Source organism: Neopsephotus bourkii, unplaced genomic scaffold (assembly GCF_033783945.1).
Source record: "Neopsephotus bourkii isolate Nb327-2 ecotype Australia unplaced genomic scaffold, CSIRO-AGI_Nbou_v1 NB_1250, whole genome shotgun sequence".
In the NCBI taxonomy this organism is placed as follows: Eukaryota; Metazoa; Chordata; class Aves; order Psittaciformes; family Psittacidae; genus Neopsephotus; species Neopsephotus bourkii.
Window position 1 is genome coordinate 5,360,337 of NW_026901735.1, and position 19,654 is coordinate 5,379,990.

Consider the following 19,654-nt stretch of genomic DNA (forward strand, 5'->3'; position numbering starts at 1 on the left):
TTATTAGTCAATGGATTTGTGTTCTCACAAATGCTTAAGCTCATCCTCACATTTTCCTTAACTATTTTTCCTCCTCTTTCAGTATCTAAACGTAAAAGAAGATTGCAAAGCCATGGCTTTCTGTGCAAAGATGAGGAGCACAAAGAAGAGCGAAGTAAACCTGGAAGCTCAGCATCAGGGTTTAGAAATACTTTTCTACCTGCAAGATAAAGCTCCCATTTCTTACACCAGTGGCGAGTTCACCTCAGAGGAGCTGTGCATCGAAGCAGCCCAGAGGTGTTGTGAGTATATGGCTTTTATATAAGTTCTCAGTGGCAAGGCCTGACAATATAGAGAGGGATGCATCCTTCTCTGCATGTAAGTCAGCATCTACAGAAGTACTCATCTTAGTAGTCTAGGGTTGGTTTGGGCAGTTCTTAAACTGCTTGAAGTGGAAGAAATTGTGGGGAAAGTCTGTCTTCAGATTCATTGGAGTGATGAGCTCCCACCCTTGTGTCTCTCAGACACAGGTACTGACTTTTTAGTTTGGGTGGGATGATGAGGTTTCTTTTAAGAGAAGAGGAGACACTGTGGAAGTGAACACAAAGCACACTTTACCTGATACACTAGTCAGGATCTGTCCCATCTTATAAAGCAGTTTGGAGAGAGCGAATGGAAGCAAAAAACCCAATCAAAACCTGTTTGCTAGTTTCAGTTTTCTCTTACTTGACGCTTCTTTGCAGAGAGTTACTTACCAGTTAAGATTACTTGAATGGCAAACAACTGCAGTAATGCATAAATGTATAATGAAGATATCTTGCTTTGTCAGTGTGGTCCATGAGCCAGCAAAATGCTTGAACATATACGTAATTCTACTGGAATTAGTGGATTTAATCTATGTTTCAGCCTCATTGAACCAGTATACTTATATGTTTAAAGGTTCTTTCCTGCCCTGATCCCAGTTCTGTGTTCCCCAAGCTTCATGGAACACTAAATATCATTCAGTTGATATGGGAGCGGTGAATCTAGCTGTATGAATGGGCGAACTGGACCTAAGCTTTCCTGCAGCTTTAAAATGTTTTAGGTCATCATCTTGATTCTTGTAACATTTGGTACCCTTCAGTTCAGTTGCCTCATACTTCTCCTCCATTGGAAAGACAGGAATGATGGGGATCTTCAAGTCAAATGTCATCAAAGAAGTACTCATGTTGTTTTTGAATAGTTTGAATGAAAATGAGGAGGACTTAAATCCACCTGTTCATGTCAGTATGTAAGAGCTGTGAGCTGCTGTTGTTTGTATGGGTGTGAGCCCACATTCTGTGCAACTGCTCCCTGTAATTTTGGTTGTCAGCTTAAAAACTTTGAAGAAATGGCTTAAAATGAGCTTTCCTTCAAATCACAACTTGGATGTTAACCTGTTGATGGCATCTGCCTACTGCTTGTTGACCTGCAGAAGGCAGTGGCTGCCCAACCCCACCTTAGGCTGCTTAGTTTTCATTTCTGTGGTTTCTCTTCTTCCTTCTGCTCTCTCCACAGTTCACAATAGAAATAGTTTCACTGAATCCTGTAGGACCCCAATAAAGTGCTCTGCAGTTGGCCTCATTTCAGAAAGACATTTAAGCACATGCCGCAGAGCTCCTTCCTCTGACCAAGGACTTTTTACCTCCTATTGAGCAGGAAAAGCAAGGAATTCAAGCAAGGGTAGACCTGTAAACATACCATAGCCTGTTCTTGTCTGGGGTGATGTAAATGCAAAGGTTAAAGCAGGTCAGCCCAGACATACAAGTCCAGGTCTTGTTCTTTGTTAGAAAAGCCTCTGATGAATTAGCAGAGAATGGAAAAATGACATGTTCCGTTTTCTGCTTGTTTGATAATGAAAAGGGGATTTTCATCGTTTCACTAAATCCCTCTCTTTCAACTATGGGAGTAAAGTTTGTTAGCAAAATAAAACTGAGAACAAAGTAGTGGTTTTGTTAAAACACCCATTTCTGTGATCAGGAAAAAGTGAAGATTTTAAAGTTATATCCTTTTAAGATAAAAAAAACCTTTGGCAAAATCAGGATTTCAGAATAAGTTTAAGGTTTGAAGCACCTGAAATAGGTTTAATACACGCTGTAACTGGTGGAGTGAACCAATGCGCACTTTGCAGTTCCACTTCAACCACAGTTTCCTACTGTTTGTTTTAAACTAATCCTAGTATTAGTTTCTTTTTATGGTCTGTTTTGCAAGATCAGATATTTGCTTTAGGTATTTGTATTTTGGGGGCGTGCATGTGCATTATAGCCTTGTGATTCATACACGTGTTTGCTTTTCTCTGACAGCTGTGTCTCCTCTGTGCCACAATCTCTTTGCACTGTATGATGAGAACAAAAGACTCTGGTATGCACCAAACCAGGTCTTTAAGATAGATGAGAAAACATCATACCGCCTCTATTATCGAATGAGGTAAGTGTAAAACATCTGAGAAATGATTCCTTAACCATATGTAGGCGTTCTGAATCCTTCTAGTGAAGAAGCAGGAAAGCAAAAGCAAAGGAAGCAACTTGCTTTTCACAGTAGGGAAAAGAAGTTAGCTGTAAAGGCTTAAAATGTCTTGTGACTTTTGTTTGCATCTTTGCTTCATAACCTTGAAGAAAAGCCCCAGAAGTTGAAAACCCACAAGGACCCACAAAGCTGTAGATGATGGAATTAGCTAAAACCTAAAACCAAAAGGCTCAGAAATGTTTTCTTAGGTCAGTGTTTTGCATCTTTCAGTTTCCATTTGAAGTGTCCACAGTGAGCTGTGCTTCTACTGAAGTCAGTGGGTATTTTACTGCTCACTTAAAAGGAAAAACCAACATGCTGCTGCTTATGAAATGCTCCTCTAGGGCTGTAGGGGAATCCGTGTGACCTCGCTGTGGGTGGCACACACTACACTGGAGGAAGCATCAGATAATAGAAACCATTGTTCCCAGGATCTTTATCCAACATGTACCATCAGGTTGGACTTCAGGTGGCATTCTTACGATGGAGCACTTAGCTTGTTGAGATTTTTGGGGCTGAATGGGCACTCCAGCCTTCACCTACTGAAAGAGGAAAGCAGTAATGCTGACAGCTGTTGGGCACTCTCACATACTCCACCTAAAGGACATCTTCCTTTCAGGGTTTGTTAGAAACCCAGTTCTGCACATTATACTGCCTGGTTTTGAGTTTTATTCTGACATTTCTTCTAGAATCTGTAGGAGCAGTAAGTGTATGATATAGGAGAAAAATATATAGAATAAACTTTGCTTTCAAGATGAATTAGTGTAGGAATTCTACCCATCTTCCTAAAGCAAGTCCAGAGATCAGTTTTATCAATTCTTCCAGGTACAACTGTAAGAATGTAGGCTTCTATGTAATATTCCCTCTTTGCCTTGAAATGTAATACATACACAGTCAGTTTGGGCTATAGAGAAAAACACTTCACTGTGTTGATATTAACATCTTTTTCCTGATAATCTCTAGTTAAACAACATGACTGTCACTTGTACTTGCTAATGGGAGAACTGCCCTGTAGACACTGCAGTTTGTGCATTCAAACTGTTTTCTAAGCTTGATAGAGAGTAACAACCACTTTGCTTATGCAGATACAAGGAGAGATTTGAAAATGGGATCTTAGAACTGTAAGCTGTTTCAATTCTGATTACACTTGTGCCAGGCTGGAATTGTTATTTTTGATGGATGAACTGTTAAGAGTCAAGAAGAATATACTGTCAGTCAGCAAAAAGATCTTTGCTTTTCAAGTAATTATAATACCTACACCTATTTTTAGAAGAGGTAGAGGGTACTATGGTCTTGCCTTTTTGCTTTAACACAGTTTATTAATGGTATTAATGACTTAACATTGGCTAATCTCAGATTTAAACAGCTGTGATTAAGTTTGGCAGATAAACGCCACACAGTAATGGAGTTGAGTGACTCTAAAAGAATCTCTGAGGACTCTAATGGCCTCCTGCAGAGCATTAAGAGCCTTTCCTTGCTGTAAGACATCAGATTAACCATATACTGGATAATAAAAGAATTTCTTGGTATAAGGCAAGTTTGGGGTATTTCCCCCTAATGTTGAATTTCCTTGATGTGATGCGTTTTTCTCTGTAGAAGAAGGTGGTATTTTAAAAGTGGAGTTGTGGGGATTTAGTCCTCTTGAGTCGAAGTAGGATTAAAAAATAGTTTCTGCTGTGTTTGGTGTTTCTATGTTTCTGCTTTGAGTGAATGATGAGAGCTCCCTCCAGGTACTCTTTCATTCCTACTGCATCCTACCTGCACAGTAGGCTACCACCACCTTCTCTCAAACTGCTTCAAGAGCTCCCTCTTGCTAATCTTTGGCTGTTCGTGACTGTCAGATTTTAGGTATATGGGCAAAATGAATCGATGTTGAACTTCGTTTTCTGTAAATTCTTCTACCATTTTATAGAAGGGAGCTATGGAAAATGCCCTGCTTTCTATATTTAAAAGTTCTGGTGGTTTATTTTCTTAAGCTTTGGAGCTGGGATTTGAAGCTTGGCAGGGATGTTTCTTTTGTCAGATGTACTCCATGCATGAAAATTGGCAAACTTTGGGGCCAATAATACGTATTTAAATCATCTTGTATGAATTTAAGAAGAGACTATATGAGTTTAGCACTAAAATCTAAAGATTCCATCTCCCTCAGAATGCTGTATTGGTGAAGTGGTATTTTTCTTCCTTTCATTTCTAATCTATTGTGTGTCTTGGCTTGGGCATCTGAACTGAGAACAGGGCAGAGCCCTGAAAAATGACGAGCAATGCAGGATTGTGAAACTGTTCCCTAAATGAATGTTGTTTATTTTGAGCTCTGCAAGAGGCAGAATTCCTCTTGAAAAAGGAAAATGATCTGGCCTTATGTAATAGTGCTCTGTGTTGGTCTGTATATGATCATTTAGTCATTAAATCAGTTTTCTGTGGCCAACCGTATTCTGAAATGACATTGATAGATTTGATTTGGTTATGTCCTATTAACGTTATATATATAGAATGAAGGTATGTGACTGAGTAGTTTCAAATGCTTTTAGATGGCTTGATTTTTGTCCCACTGCTGAAAGCTTTAGGTTGGCTTTCTGACTGTGTGAACTTCTCATCCTCCTCCTCTCCCCATTGGATCTGTGCCAGCTGCTGTACTTCTGGTAGCAGTTTAAAAGGACTTGCTTTTCACTGGGAACCTTTTCACTGGCTCTGTGTTTCTTCCACTCACCCGAAATTTAAGAGAATAAAAGTCTACAGCACCAGAAACCACAGAATTTCATAATATCCGGGACTAGTTATCACAGCAGCTGATGGAGGAGGAGTTTAACTGTTCCCTAGCTGCATTGTGTTTAAGCCAGAAGCATCAGTGTTTCTTGTGTGGAGAAAGCAATTAGTGGACATGTTTCTGGCACCTCTGGAAGGTAGGACTGTCATAGCTGGCGTAGGTGAAAGAGAGCAGCAGGTTCCCCTCCAGCACTGTCCAGATGGACTGGGTGAAGTGCTAAACACCCTGGGAGTTCTGCAGTATCCTACAGTACTTGCAGGAGTCTTTGACATGCTTGTTTGTTGGTGTTCCTACTCATGCTCTAGCTGCTGGTTTTTGGAGACTTAACTTGTCAGAAAGAAAGGATGGACAGGAACAGAGTGCAGAAAGCCTCACCTCTTAAAGAGTGATTTAGTTCATGATTCTTCATTTGTCATGGAATCCCAGAATCCCAGCCTGGTTTGGGTTGGAAGGGACCTTAAAGCTCACCCAGCTCCAACCCCTGCCACAGACAGGGACCCCTTCCACTAGAGCAGCTTGCTCCAAGCCCCTGTGTCCAACCTGGCCTTGAGCACTGCCAGGGATGGGGCAGCCACAGCTTCTCTGGGCACCCTGTGCCAGCGCCTCAGCACCCTCACAGGGAAGAGCTTCTGCCTAAGAGCTCAGCTCAGTCTCCCCTCGGGCAGGTTCAAGCCATTCCCCTTGGCCTGTCCCTACAGGCCCTTGTCCCAAGCCCCTCTCCAGCTTTCCTGCAGCCCCTTTAGGCACTGGAGCTGCTCTCAGGTCTCCCCTTCAGGAGCCTTCTCTTCTCCAGGCTGCCCCAGCCCAGCTCTCTCAGCCTGGCTCCAACTCTGTGCCTGTCTTAGGCGAAGTTTCTCAGAAGTCGCTAGCAGAGGTTTAAACAAATTTGATTTCTTTTTAGCAGATTCCAGCTCCTTTGGCAGTTTTCAGTTAAATAGCTTTGTGTACAGATGCGAGTATAAAGCTTGTTTGCAATATACGCAATTGACTGTGTCGCTTTAAAGCCAGATGGTTTGAATTAGTGCCTTTTTCACCAGCTCCATTGAAACCAGCAGGAAGCAGCAATTCCAGGGAGTGAGAGAAGCAGAAATTCCAGGGAGGCATCACACTGTTTCCTGCTCCAGCCGCAGGGGCTATGCACAGTCCTGCCCTGTTCTTTGGTTCAGTGCCAATAGAGGAGGAGGTCTGAAGTCTTGTTAGCCCATCGGAGGAGTCATTTTACCTTGGAATGGTAATGCCAACCATTGCACAGAGTATTAACACTCTCACACTGCTCAAGCGATATAAGAGGTGATGGAAATATAACTTACCAGAGTGGCAGCTTCTTGCATGAGGATGTGACAGTCAGTCAGGCATGGTGTTGTGTTAAGAGTGAGATACCTGTTGTATGGAAATGCTGAAAACCTTTGACTAATAGACCATTTTCTCCTAGTTTTTCCCCATTTCCTCAGGTCAGACATGAGGTTTCACCAGAGTCCTCTTAAGTTCCAACCTCAGGGCTGAAGATTGATGGATTTTGAGTTTTAACTGGTTTTCTTTATAAGTTTGAAATATGTATCTGATGTAAACAGAGGATTTCCCCAAACGTTTTTAAAGCTTATTCCTCTTCTCTTACAAGATACTACTTTACAAACTGGCATGGGACCAGTGAAAACGAGCCCTCAGTGTGGAGGCATTCCCCAAGGAAGGCAAAGAACTATGAGAAGAAGCTGGGACCAGAAGGAACCCCTATTCTTGATGCAAACTCCTTAGAATACATCTTTGCCCAGGTAAGAGGTTGCTTGCAAGTATCTCTGCCATTGTAGTCACACAAAAACTGCTTGATCCAGTAGAAGCTGCTTTAATGACCTATTTTCAGACTTTTAAAATACATGTAACATTACCTGTTAGTATTGGTGTTTTCTTCATACTTCTGGGTGGTGGAAAGAAAATGTGCTACAGGAAGAATGATCTGCCCATATGCAGGGTGTGTAAAGAAGCTTATCTCACTGTCCAAAAAGAAAGGGCTATATCTTTATAGTGTATTTTCTTTCAATCTTAACAATTTTGGGGTATAAATGAGATCACCTTTTCTTTTGTGAAACATCTGTAGTAGCTTTGACATCTGTAGTCCTACAGAGGAGCATTAAGAGAATTAAAACTGACAGTATGGTGTCCTTTTAATGAAGGTTTTTTTACTGTGTGGTATTAAAACACTGACTGGTAGTAACCACTGTCACACAGGCCTTCCATGCCGTTTTTCCTTCCTTCTGTTGTGCCTCCCCTTGTTGGCAGTACATACAGCACACTGGACATGGCACGGAAAGCAGGGTCCCTATTTCAGAAAGCTTGTGCTCTTGTACAGAAAGGTTTGTAGACAGACAAATGGTTTTGCAAACCAGAAGCTGTCTGGTTTCACCAAAGAAATGGGAACACTGAAGTTGATGAAGGCTTGTGAAATGAGCAAATTAAATGTACTGGGAAGAACTTGTTTACTGTTAATTCTGAGTATAATTACTGCAGAACTTTCAGGCTTTGAAATATGATTGTGTCCTTCAGCAGAAGAAATAATATGAAGCTGCTCCAGTGAATCCTTGTTTTATTGTGAAATCACAGTAAAAGAAAACACCAAGGGAGCTACAGCTCTGTGGGCATTTTAAGGGTGCCACTTGCATTCTGAAGTAGTAAGAAAAGCAACTATTTTTTCTTCAGGAAGAATGAAAACACCGTTTAAGTTGTGGGTTGAGTAGGGACCTTAATGGATATTGTCAGACAACGTTGCCTTAAGCATTTACTTTTGGGTAATAACATTAAACCAAAGGCCAAACAGAAAGAAGTGATCCTTGTACAAGGCAACAGAAATGTCTTTGCTCTTTGGTAGCCAAATATTTTTCATGCTGTCCCAGAGCAAAGCAGCTGCTGCAGCGGTTGCAGTCTTGGCTTTGAGATGTGGCTTAGAGACTGTGTGAAGCTCATCCTTGAGGTGCTTTCCAACCTGGCATTCTGTAACTCATAGAGACATAGCATCAGGTTAGAAAAGCCCTTTAAGCTCATCCAGTCTGACCATGTCCAACACTGCCAAGGCCACCACTGCCCCATGGCACTGAGGCCTCGTCTCCACGGGGTGTGAACCCTTGCAGGGACAGTGCCTGCAGCCCTGCCCTGGGCAGCCTGTTCCAATGCCTGAGCACCCTCTGGGGCAGGAATTGTTCCTCAGCTCCATCTAAACCTGCCCTGGTGCAGCTTGAGGCCGGTTCCTCTTGACCTGTCACTTACTGCTTAGAAGAGACCAGCCATGAGGTGATGAAGAGCAGAGCTAAAGCAGAGACACCAAGTATTTATTGTGTACCAGACTAGAAAACTCATGGTGGTGCTAGATGGGGACAGGGTAGTGCTTTCTTGAGCTAATTACAAGGAAGGTTAATTTTTGGTGTGAGTTAACGTATAAAAGAAGAGGGCAGGGGGTTTGGAAGTGTCTGAGCAGTGCGGGTGTTCTAGCTGTGTGTCTCCTCATGTTCCCGGTGGAAACCACAGCGCTGTGGACTGTTGGTGATTCCATCAATCTCTTCAACAAACTGTCTTTGTAAAAGACTTCTGTCAGGCACAAATGTTGGTGTTTCTTCTCAAATAGGCAGGGTTTGTGGGTGACTAGTGCTTGCCTCTGTTTTGCTGGTCAAAGAGAAGACTGTATCTGTTGCATAGCTCTTCCCTTCTCCTCCTACCCCTTCCTGTCCTGGCTTTCAGCTTTGGGTGACTTTTGCTTGAGGAGAGCCTCTGATCTTGTGACATATTGCTTGCTCATAGGAAAACCACGACAAATACCAAATCTGGTAACCTATTTTTTTCCTTGCTTCCTATCAAGGGTCAGTATGACTTAGTGAAAGGCCTGGCACCAATCCGTGATCCTAAAAATGATCAAGAGGTTCATGAAATTGAAAACGAATGCCTGGGCATGGCTGTCCTTGCAATCTCTCACTATGCCATCAAGAAAAATGTGAAGCTTCCAGAGCTTCCCAAAGATATGAGGTGAGCTGGGACAACTTCTTTGTCACTGTTAGGCCTGTTGCACTTGTCTTCCAGAAGGGATTTTAAGCATTTTACCTTCCAGGGTCTGACTGTACAGGAGTTACCAGTTCCACACTATTATTGCTCAACAGGTCTTCCTAATCTTGTCAATAGGGATATGTATTAGAAAACCTGATTTTTTTCTCATCTGGAAAGTATTTGAAATCTAGTGATTTGTAATTTGAAAGCTAGTGCAGCCAGCCCACTAATGTGCTGGGTACCAAGTGCCTTGCTATAGATTCAGGCTTTTGGATTGGTAGGGTCAGAAATGACAGCATTAAGTGGCAAGCTATTGAGGAAGCAGTTAGAATAAATCAATTTGATTATTAATTTGAGTGGGCTGTATCCATCTGACTAAAAAGCTTTCAGAAAAGGTTATTACCTGAAGTCCTGTTGGCTATTAATGCTGTAAACACTGCTATGGTACCAGCTGCACAGTGGTTTGCTGCATCCTGTTCTCCATAGTGTTCCAAGTAAGGCAGCTGCACGTTTTAGAGAGTTAAAGGCTTACGAGACAACAGTATTAACTCATAGCATTGTTTTTCCTTCTAGTTACAAGCATTACATTCCTGAAACCTTGAACAAGACTATCAGACAGAGGAATTTCTTAACCAGGATTCGGATAAATAACGTTTTCAAGCATTTCCTTAAAGAGTTTAACAACAAAACCATTTGTGACAGTAGCGTGACTTCACGGGATCTCAAAGTGAAATACCTGTCAACCATGGAGACCTTGACCAAATATTATGGAGCAGAAATTTTTGAGACTTCTTTTTTGCTGATTTCATCTGAGAATGAAATAAATAGATCTAACTGTGGAGACAATGAGATGCTCCCACTCTATGAAGTCATCGTAACGGGAAACAATGGAATTCAGTGGAGGCTCAAGCCAAATGTAAGTATCCCTTGATAAATGGGAGTTAGAGGATTGGTGGTGGTGGGGGGAATAATAACTGGGAAAAATGATCATGATCTTCAGACACTGTGGATCAGCTCTTTATTGAAAGGACTTCTTTTGTAGGATTTATGCAGGTTGGAAGGGACCTCAGGAGGTGTCTAGTCCCAACCTCCTGTTCAGGGTTAGCTTGGAGATCAGGTTGCTCAAGGCTTTATCCATTCTGGCCTTGAAAACTTCCAAGGGTGGGCACTGCACCATCTCTGTGGGCAGTCCATTTAGCAGGAAGATCAAAGACTCTGCTGTGTCATTAAAGACTACACAGTGGTGGGGCAGTGGCACAGGGTGCCCAGAGAAGCTGTGGCTGCCCCATCCCTGGCAGTGCTCAAGGCCAGGTTGGACACAGGGGTTTGGAGCAAGCTGCTCCAGTGGAAGGGGTCCCTGCCTGTGGCAGGGTTTGGAGCTGGATGAGCTTTAAGCTCCCTTCCAACCCAAACCAGTCTGGGATTCTATGTGTCTGCCAGACCCAGACACAAGTCTTGAAAGATTAATGTCTGTGGAGGTCCTTAGGGTTTGGTGCTCTGTCTTGATGTTAAAGTCTGTTAATACTGTCTGTATAATGGCACCCCAGGTGCTGTATTTGCTCATACTCATAGACTTTTCATGAATAAGCTAAAATACAGTGACATCAAAGCTGAGCTTTCTCACCTCAGTGATACTTTATGTGATGGTCCTCTTCTTAGTGCTGCTAATTGAGGTGACTTTGCTTAACCCTCTTTTGTGCTTTGTGGACATAAATGTGCTCTGGGTTTGAAGGGGTTATGGCACATTCTACAGTTTTTCTCCACATATAATACTTGAAAAATCAACCTCTTTTTGCTTGCCTCAGTTCCCCAGAGTGGTGAGAACCCTACTGATAACTACCTTTTGTAACAGGAACCATTGTGTTTCACTTCATTTAGATGTAACTTAACTATCTCTGTCTCTGATGGGGAATTTCTGTTTTAAATGATAATATTAATTGGGGGGGAGGGAAGGAAGAACTGATATTTGAGCAGAAAAGCTTGCAAGAAATGCAACCTGTTTCTTGTAAGGCTCCTGCTTCTGCTGGTTTATAGATTGTACTTATTTAACTCCCTAAACCAAAGACTTTCATCTCACTGAGAACCTTTCTGTGACCCTTCAGCCTTGCCAAGAGAGAGGAAAGTCACCTATCTAAGGACTGCTCACTTTCATCCTCATAAGACTCTGTCTTATGGCCAGTTCTTGATAGAAGTATATCTTTGCAATACAGATACACTGAATGTGTAAATGAATTGTTAATTCAGTGCAAAAAGCAAACAAGAACTAAATAGCTGTGGAAGATCAATTTGTCAGTAAAAAAAAAGGCATGTTTTTATTAGTTACTTTTATCCAAAATGTATTTGCAGTCTGTACAGACAGAGAAAGAGAAGAAGAAGAAAACCGATGGCAAAACCAGAAAGGATGAAGAGAAACTCAAAGTTCGAGACACATGGAACAACTTCTCTTATTTTCCTGAAATCACCCACATTGTCATCAGGGAGTCTACAGTCAGCATTAACAAGCAGGATAACAAAAGGATGGTAAGAACCAAGCCTTGGATAGGTTTCCCTTCCCTAGGAAGCTCTAGTGACACAGCATTGTTGGGTCAAGAGGTGATAACCTCCTTGAGGAACATTTTAACTCTTAAATAGCAGTTAAATATGCTGTCCCTAACACTATAGATGAAGAAATGATAGTTAGAAGAGCAACAAGTTGGTGAGCATCATAGGTTCTCTACCCTTATTACTGCACACCACCAGTGTCTGGTGGCCTCCTTGCTGTGCTTCTCAGCCCATGGCCTTCCTATCTGCACCTTTGATAGCCACAAGCAGTGTCAGCAAGTATGGCAGAGAGGAGACAGATCCAGCAAGGACCTGGGAAGGAAGGAGAGGAGGTTTCTAGATATGCAATTTAAGCATCTGAAGTGGTTCTTCTTTCTAAGGGCTGCTTGCTATTAGAATTGGGAAAGGAGCTGCCTAAGTGCCCTTGGCTTCAAGTCCAGTGTGACTGCCCCATTCCTGAACTGTGGCATTTCACAAAGGCTGGCACAAGATTTTGCCTTAGAGATCTCATGTAGGATTGCAGCAGAACATGTCATGCTGGAGAGCCAAAGTTTCTAGCTAGTGATGGGTGGGGAGAACAGGGGATGGTCAATGTTGACTCTCTAAACGTGCTTTTCTGTTGTAGGTTTCTGGGCAATTTTTTAGCCACTCTATGCAAAAATCTCTGGATATTGAAGCACTCCTGAAATGTTTTCTCAGAACTATATGAATTCTTTACTAAAGTACCCTTTTGTTGTAGGAATTAAAGCTGTCCTCACATGATGAGGCCCTGTCATTTGCATCGTTGATAGATGGGTACTTCAGACTTACAGCAGATGCTCACCATTACCTCTGCACAGATGTGGCTCCTCCACTGATTGAGCACAACATAAGAAATGGATGCCATGGACCCATTTGGTGAGGAAAAAGTTTGATTGTTATTTTTCTACTTGAATAATTAGTCCTCTGATACTGCTGCGTCGAGATACTGAGTCCACTGAGGAAACTGGACATTCGGAAGGCTGTTAATTACCAAAAGGCTGTAGAACAACTTAAGTTTGCTAAGGATTATATGGAAAAAAACCATCACTGTTTCTCTCCACATAAATATACTCATCTCTAAAGCCAGTGTTTCCCCATTATAGGAGTATTTTGAGGCTTACTCCACTAATGGATATGAAGATCATTGTCTGTTGAACAGATGAAAAAATTTAGGTGAACAGCATTGAGCTGTATCTACATTGACCCCAGGAGTCCTTGGGTGGATGAACAAAGCCTTTTGTTGTTTTAAATAGCTAAAGCAATTATGTTCCTTTCATAGAATCATAGAACCACAGACTGGTTTGGGCTGGAAGAGACCTTAAAGCTCCTCCAGTTCCAACCCCCTGCCACGGGCAGGGACACCTTCCACTAGAACAGCTTGCTCCAAGCCCTGTCTAACCTGGCCTTGAACACTTCCATCTTTTTGGATTTTCTTTTTATGCTTGAAGATACAGTATATAGAAAACTGAGAGTTTATGTGTGCACTGTGTTAGATGTGGAATTTCCCCATTAAGCATGCTAAGAGCTTAACAAGTCTTTCTTCCCTTGCTCTGAGCAGCTAAATGCGAGTGTGTGTAATGCACACAATTAAATCATGTTTTAATAATAACATAAATATTTCTAAGTTGCTGTTACACATTTTTGTTCCAAATGCAGGATTTACTCTCCTGTGTCTTTCCTAATAATAGATTTGGGATGCAGCTGCTCATTGGTTGTTTTTCCTCATGTGTACATTGACTCTTTCAGCACGGAATATGCCATCAACAAGCTGCGCCAGGAAGGGAACGAAACAGGAATGTATGTGCTGAGGTGGAGCTGCACAAACTTTAACCACATTCTCATGACAGTGACTTGTTCTCAAGGCTCAGAGGTATGTCAGGTGTGGAGCCCCAGCAGTAATCTGATAATGAGCTGAAGACTGGCAGCTCCCTGTAATCCATGCTCATGCATTTGTGTTCTTTAGGGCAGTCACCCTTATGTCTGTGTGATAACTGGTGCAGCGCAGGGTAGAGGACTCTGCTCATAGCTTCATTTTCCCCAGACCCTCTACAAATATGCTGTATCTACAAAGATGATTCAGGACACCCAGAACATTTCCATTCATAGCAATAAAGCTGTGCAAGAATGTGGTTGAAATTAAGCATTTTGAACTCATGGTGTGAGAATGCCATACACAATTTGTCACTGTAACTTAGCTAATGTTTCTTGAGCATGGGTTTAATTATACAAATGGAAACATTATACACTGGAAAAGAACAGTGCATGAAGACAGTTCCCTTTACATGTAGAACACTGCAGAAGGAGATAGATACACAGCTAGCTGGGGGAACATACTTCTTGAAAGATGATTGATAAGCAAAAGCTCATGATGAGGGGTAGGTGAGGAAACCAGGTGGTGATGGTGACAAGTAGAAAAGAAGAATGCAGGAACTGCACAGAAGTTCAGCTGAAGTCTGCAGTTGACTCGCTGCTTTGGAGGAAATACTTCAGGTGTTCACACAAGGATAATACTAGCATAAACACATATAAACTGCTGTTCTTCCCTTAGAAATGCAGGTAAATAGAATCAACCATGAGGTCAAGAAGGGGTACTTGACACTGGGTTCATCTTCTGTAGACATTTCTAAAAGGGCTAGGTGATCAACACTGCCTTCTAAAAGACAGGACAACCTGAAATAAGAAATCAGTTGTGCCTTGGAAAACATTCAACCTCTTTGCAAGGCTTATCGAGAAAAGGGAAAGGTGGCATGAAGCTGTGGTATGGCAGAGGTGAGGAAGAGGCCTTGAAAGGGCTGAGATAGGTAAGTGCAAAAGTTCAGCCCTTTGAAACTGTGAAGTGTGAGCAACAGCCTGGAATGGTTTCACTTGTTGAACAACTTGTTGGGTTGTGAAAGGGAGCTGTGCTATTTTTAAGTGGAGATGTTGAAACCATGGTCCAGCTTCTGCAATTCTTGACCAAATGAAGAGAAGGTTCCTTCAGGAAGAGTCAGGGCTTCTGCATACTCTCAGGCTCTGCAAAACACACAAGCCATAAGGGTTTGTTAGATGGTTGAATCTTCATGGTGCTGCTCTTCCACTCTGTTATTGTAAGTCTTCCTGGGACTGAAAGTTATAGGAATTTTAGGGCTTTTTCTGCTGTGTTGGAGTTAGAGGACCCTGGCATAGGGGCAAGTGATTACTGGTCCTATGTGTAATTTCGAAGGCTTTTGGGAAGTTTTTGTGGCTTAACAACCATTCTTTCACTTTAATGATTATATTTTGTATTTTTCTCCCTTTTCCCCCCAATAGCAGATGGGAAATAGTTCAGTCCAGTACAAGAACTTCCAGATTGAAGTGAAGAAAGGCGGGTACTTCCTACATGGATCCAGCAAATCTTTCTCATCCTTAAAAGAGCTGATGGATCACCTGAAGGGACAAATACTCCGGACAGACAACATAAGCTTTACACTGAAGAGGTGCTGCCAACCAAAACCAAGAGGTAGTGTGTCCTTAAAGAGGGGCAACAGACTTTGTTGTTGAAAGGAAACAAACTCCAAGGATAAGAGGCGTTCTTGGTGTCTAATTTGTTCCGTGTCCTCGTGTGAAGCTCATTGGTTACTTAAGAAGTGATATTTAAGGTTTCTTCCTTCACTGTGGAGGAGGAGTGTTATCAAAAAGCAAACCTAAGCCCTGAGAACAAGGTTTTAGGGGTTTCCTTTCCCTGTTACAAGCTCAGCACAGGATGCTCAGGGAGTGGTGCTTCTCATGAGCCGCCTTTGGGTGAACTTCTCACATGACACTAAGAAAAGTTCTGGTTTCCCTTTTTGCACCTCGAAGCTGGGCTGGCCCTGCAGAGCTGGCCTCTAGCTTTGTCTGAAAGGAAAATGTCACAGCTGACTCAGAGCCATGGGCTGCAGTGCTGTGGTGAAGCAGGGACCACGTAAGGTCCTTCCTTCACTTCACCCATCACGTATGCCAGGCAGTGTCACCATTCACACGTTGTGTGAGCTGTTGTTTAGTCTATTAATCATGAAGCAGAAGGGAAAGCTGGCTCTGCAACCGTTAGCAAGCAGAACAGCCTTGGAGTCAGTAAATCCATCTGCGAGGTCAGATTTGAGAGGGCTGGGACAAGCCTGCATTTGTTAAACTGCCCATGCCAGCACTTACTGAAATGGTGTGCTATAAGCAAGTGTCTTGCAGCTGAGTTTTGTATGAAAGGGGAAACACAGTGGTGTGATTGTGTGATCTGATAGTGGTTTCCTGTTAGAAGAAGGGAAATAACTGAGCTGCATTAATTACCTGCTTGTTCTGATGGTTTTAGATGTCCATCTGTAGATGGACACTGAGCTTAGCAGCACTCTGAGGAACCTTGTCTGGAGCTCGGAGAGGTTATATATTGTGTGACTATGTTTTGACAGCTGTATGTGGAATAAAATGAAATGAGTCAAGGAGTTGACTGCCCACTTCAGCTTTTCACTGGAATTACAATGGGATCCAGCACATTATGTGTGCTGTTCCCTGTTCTGCCTGTTCCCTGGTTAGGGTATTTTTTCCCTTCTTTTTAAATCTATTTAATTGGTTATTCACAAAGAGGTTTAGGGGATGCAGAAATAAAGCTGGTTTCCAGTGTATGGTTCATGACTGGTTGTTTTCAGAGTCCTAGATCCCAGTTTAGCTGTGATGCACATGTGCTGCTCACAGGAATGGGAAGGCCAGATGCACACAGACATCTAAAGCCATTGTACTGTAATAAATAAAGCCTGCTGTTCAACACAGGAAGGCAAAACTCATGTGCAAAGTGTTGGGATCTGACCATGCCTCTCCCTGACCAGAAGCAGTGGGGAGGAAGAACCAGCCTTTTGAGTCTTTTCCTTCTGTTCATTTCCCATTCCCCAGTTTAATTCCAGTGCTCTGGAAACAGACTGTTGGTGTTTCCCAGGGTGCAAGAAGAGTTCAAGGAGGTAAAAAGAGGAAATGAGACTCCAGCTACCTCTTAACCCATCTGCACACTGCAGGAGGGACTGTGTGGTATTTTACTTAGTGTACAGCAGAGGTATTACCTCTTGTAGCCCTGGGTATTCATTTGTGCAGTAACCACTGTTCAGTTTCTCAATATCAGCCCCAATATGGCTAATATTAACACTGTGTATATAATATAAAATACATAGCTCTGCTGCAGTGAATTCTCTGTTGGATGACAGAAGTTAACTTGAACAAAACTTAAGTCAAAGTCTTTTCTTTCCTCCCTGCTCGTCCATCTGGGGTTTTACTGTGCAGTAAGCATAGGCAGCGACGTTACTGACCGAGAGGGGTGGGTGCAGTTATTCTGACAAGTCAGAAAGACTCTTCTCTCCCTGCCTTCCAGAAATCTCCAACTTGCTGGTTGCAACCAAGAAGGCGCAGGAATGGCAGCCAGTCTATCACCTGGGGCAGCTGAGCTTCCACCGAATCCTTAAGGAAGAAATCATGCAGGTGGGTAGCTGCTGGACTCTGTTTCTCTCTTGTAATCAAACAAGTGCAGCATCCCGTTGTACCCTGTTCAGTAATACAAAATCACCCCATTCCACATGGTTCTTTCACTCCCATTTCTCCTCAGCAAAGCTGAATTTGAATCTTTATTTGTATTGAAGCCTCTTATTGTCTACATGTCCTTGTGTGGTAAAAGAAGAGCAGCTTGGAAGTAATGCCTGTCACTAGGAATGAAATTGATACTTGAGCAGGTTTCTAATGGCTGCAGAGAGAGATGCTTCTAAGGTCATTCTTAAAACACAATGAAGGTCTTAAGAGCTGTTTTTCTGAGGTGCTTTGTTGCTAAATGTGTCTCTATCTGGTAAAGCCTCACGTATCAGGAAACAGGCAGCTTAGAGGTTTAAGATAACATCCTACAGTGAAAAACAAGGGTGAAGTATTCAAAAGCTCTGAAGTCTCAGCATTCAAAATCCTGTGTTCCAGACTGATTCAGCACCCAGATTTTCCATCAGTTCTTTCAATCAGTGATGCTAAATCCTGAACAAACTTCAAACCCCACAGTGGCTGGAATGCACAATCACATTGGATGCTTCTAAAAGACCTGAGCTCTTCAACCATGCACTTAACTGCTTCAGTTAAACAGAAAGGTTTGGGGGTTTTGTTAACGTGCACAGTGCCCAGAGACATACAGGTTATGTTGATATTGATGCTAATATTTACAGTCAGGGTGCAGGCTTCCTGCAAAACTATCCCAAGGTGGCATCCTCTGTTATTTTAGGAGGAAATTGCTTTCCCAGACAAAGCATTCCATTGAAGTATTGCTTCCTCCAACTTCTGGAAAGACATTAAAGGTTGCCTCAATAGCAGCTTATTGTAAATAAGAGGCCAGTAATTATTTATTCATTTGGTGTTTAGTCTGATAATGTTAAACCACACTGAACCTGTGTGATGTTAATGGAGATGTAGTAGCTCTTTTGTGTCAGATGCGTTTCCAGTGGTGAGTATGCTGAGAGAGACCACTAAAGCAAAGGGTTTTGTCATTGGTTTCTCACTGTGCTAATTATAAGTCTATATGTAGCTAGATCAAGTGGAGGGCTAAGTTCACTCTCTACTTGGAGAAGCAACATACAGTGCAGATCCAAGTACTGGTGTAAATCTACCCTTGTTTGCTTCACGTCCTGGTTGAAACATCTATTGTGTGTTATGTCTTAGGGTGAACATCTTGGAAGAGGGACGAGAACACAGATTTACTCAGGGATCCTCAACTACAAAGAAGACGAGAACGAAGGCTATCAAAATGAGAAAGAGATTAAAGTCCTCCTCAAAGTCTTGGACCCCAGCCACAGAGACATTTCTTTGGCAAGTGTTTTCCTTTTCATCTGTTGTACTACAGCTATGACCTCAGTTGTATCTGGTTAACTATGAAAAGCCTTTAAAAGAAGGGCTTGTGCATCTATAGTTAAAGGAATGGGAAATGCTGAAGGCAGTCAGGTCCATCAGTGACAGGCATTTTGGAGTTACTCACTCATTAGGCAAGCAGCATCAGGTGTGGCTGGAGCACGCCAGCACTGATTTCAGCCTGCACACGTGCAGACCACAAGCACATCCCCACCAATGCTGACCCTCTCTGTTCCTAGAAAAACAGTGATTCTGCAGATGGTTTTGTTCCTTGATGCTTGCAGTTGTGAAACACTTGGATGAGTGTGGCAGTGACCAGCAGTTTCATGGCTGACCTCTTTTGCTTCCCACCAGGCATTCTTTGAGACAGCGAGCATGATGAGGCAGGTGTCTCACAAGCACATTGTCCTCCTCCATGGAGTCTGCGTCCGTGATGTTGAAAGTGAGTTTTGGGAACTCCTCTCCAGGCTTGGCTGGGACTGGGCACCGTTCAGTTCAGTGCTGGCACGGGGGAGATGGAGATAGCAGTTGCTGCCTCAGTTCTCCGTGCAGACAGAAGTGCAATCAGAAACACAAGGCAGCTGCAGAGTCCTTTCTACTAACAAGTTTCCTCATCCAATGCTGTCTTTGAATAGTGCCTTAGGGGCTCACTTCTTGAGGTTGGAGTGCCAGAGTGACAGTGGTAGTGTCCCTACAAACCAGCCTTCTGGCTTCCTTGGGAAGGCTTTGCCCTGTGGTCTTTGAAATGCTTTGCTTCAGGTTTGCTGTCCATTTACTACATAAAGCCACTCAGCCTTTTAATTTGGACTCTGAGCACTGAAATTACCTTTGGAGAAGGTGAAGTAAGGACACTGAATAGCCATCGTGCCCTGGGGAGAGGGGAAGATGGTAACAGGCCATTAGATCACTCCAGGCACTGGTTACTGCAGTACTGACTGTATGTTCCTGGTTTCATAG

The 19,654-nt window shown here is 42.7% G+C and overlaps 1 protein-coding gene across 4 annotated transcripts in view; it reads left to right on the forward strand.

The window, feature by feature from the left end:
- JAK1 (Janus kinase 1) overlaps nucleotides 1–19,654 on the forward strand; it is a 62,468-nt gene that overhangs the window by 35,213 nt on the left and 7,601 nt on the right. For 2 of the 4 annotated variants that reach the window (XM_061364923.1, XM_061364925.1), the window contains exons 3-14: nucleotides 83–281; nucleotides 2,301–2,424; nucleotides 6,885–7,035; nucleotides 9,108–9,271; nucleotides 9,863–10,205; nucleotides 11,636–11,809; nucleotides 12,570–12,727; nucleotides 13,598–13,721; nucleotides 15,140–15,329; nucleotides 17,196–17,302; nucleotides 18,512–18,658; nucleotides 19,052–19,139. In XM_061364923.1, coding sequence (XP_061220907.1) covers nucleotides 83–281; nucleotides 2,301–2,424; nucleotides 6,885–7,035; nucleotides 9,108–9,271; nucleotides 9,863–10,205; nucleotides 11,636–11,809; nucleotides 12,570–12,727; nucleotides 13,598–13,721; nucleotides 15,140–15,329; nucleotides 17,196–17,302; nucleotides 18,512–18,658; nucleotides 19,052–19,139 — 1,969 coding nt within the window. The remainder of the gene's footprint in view (nucleotides 1–82; nucleotides 282–2,300; nucleotides 2,425–6,884; nucleotides 7,036–9,107; nucleotides 9,272–9,862; nucleotides 10,206–11,635; nucleotides 11,810–12,569; nucleotides 12,728–13,597; nucleotides 13,722–15,139; nucleotides 15,330–17,195; nucleotides 17,303–18,511; nucleotides 18,659–19,051; nucleotides 19,140–19,654) is intronic. The other 2 variants (XM_061364924.1, XM_061364926.1) reach the window with 1 other exon arrangement.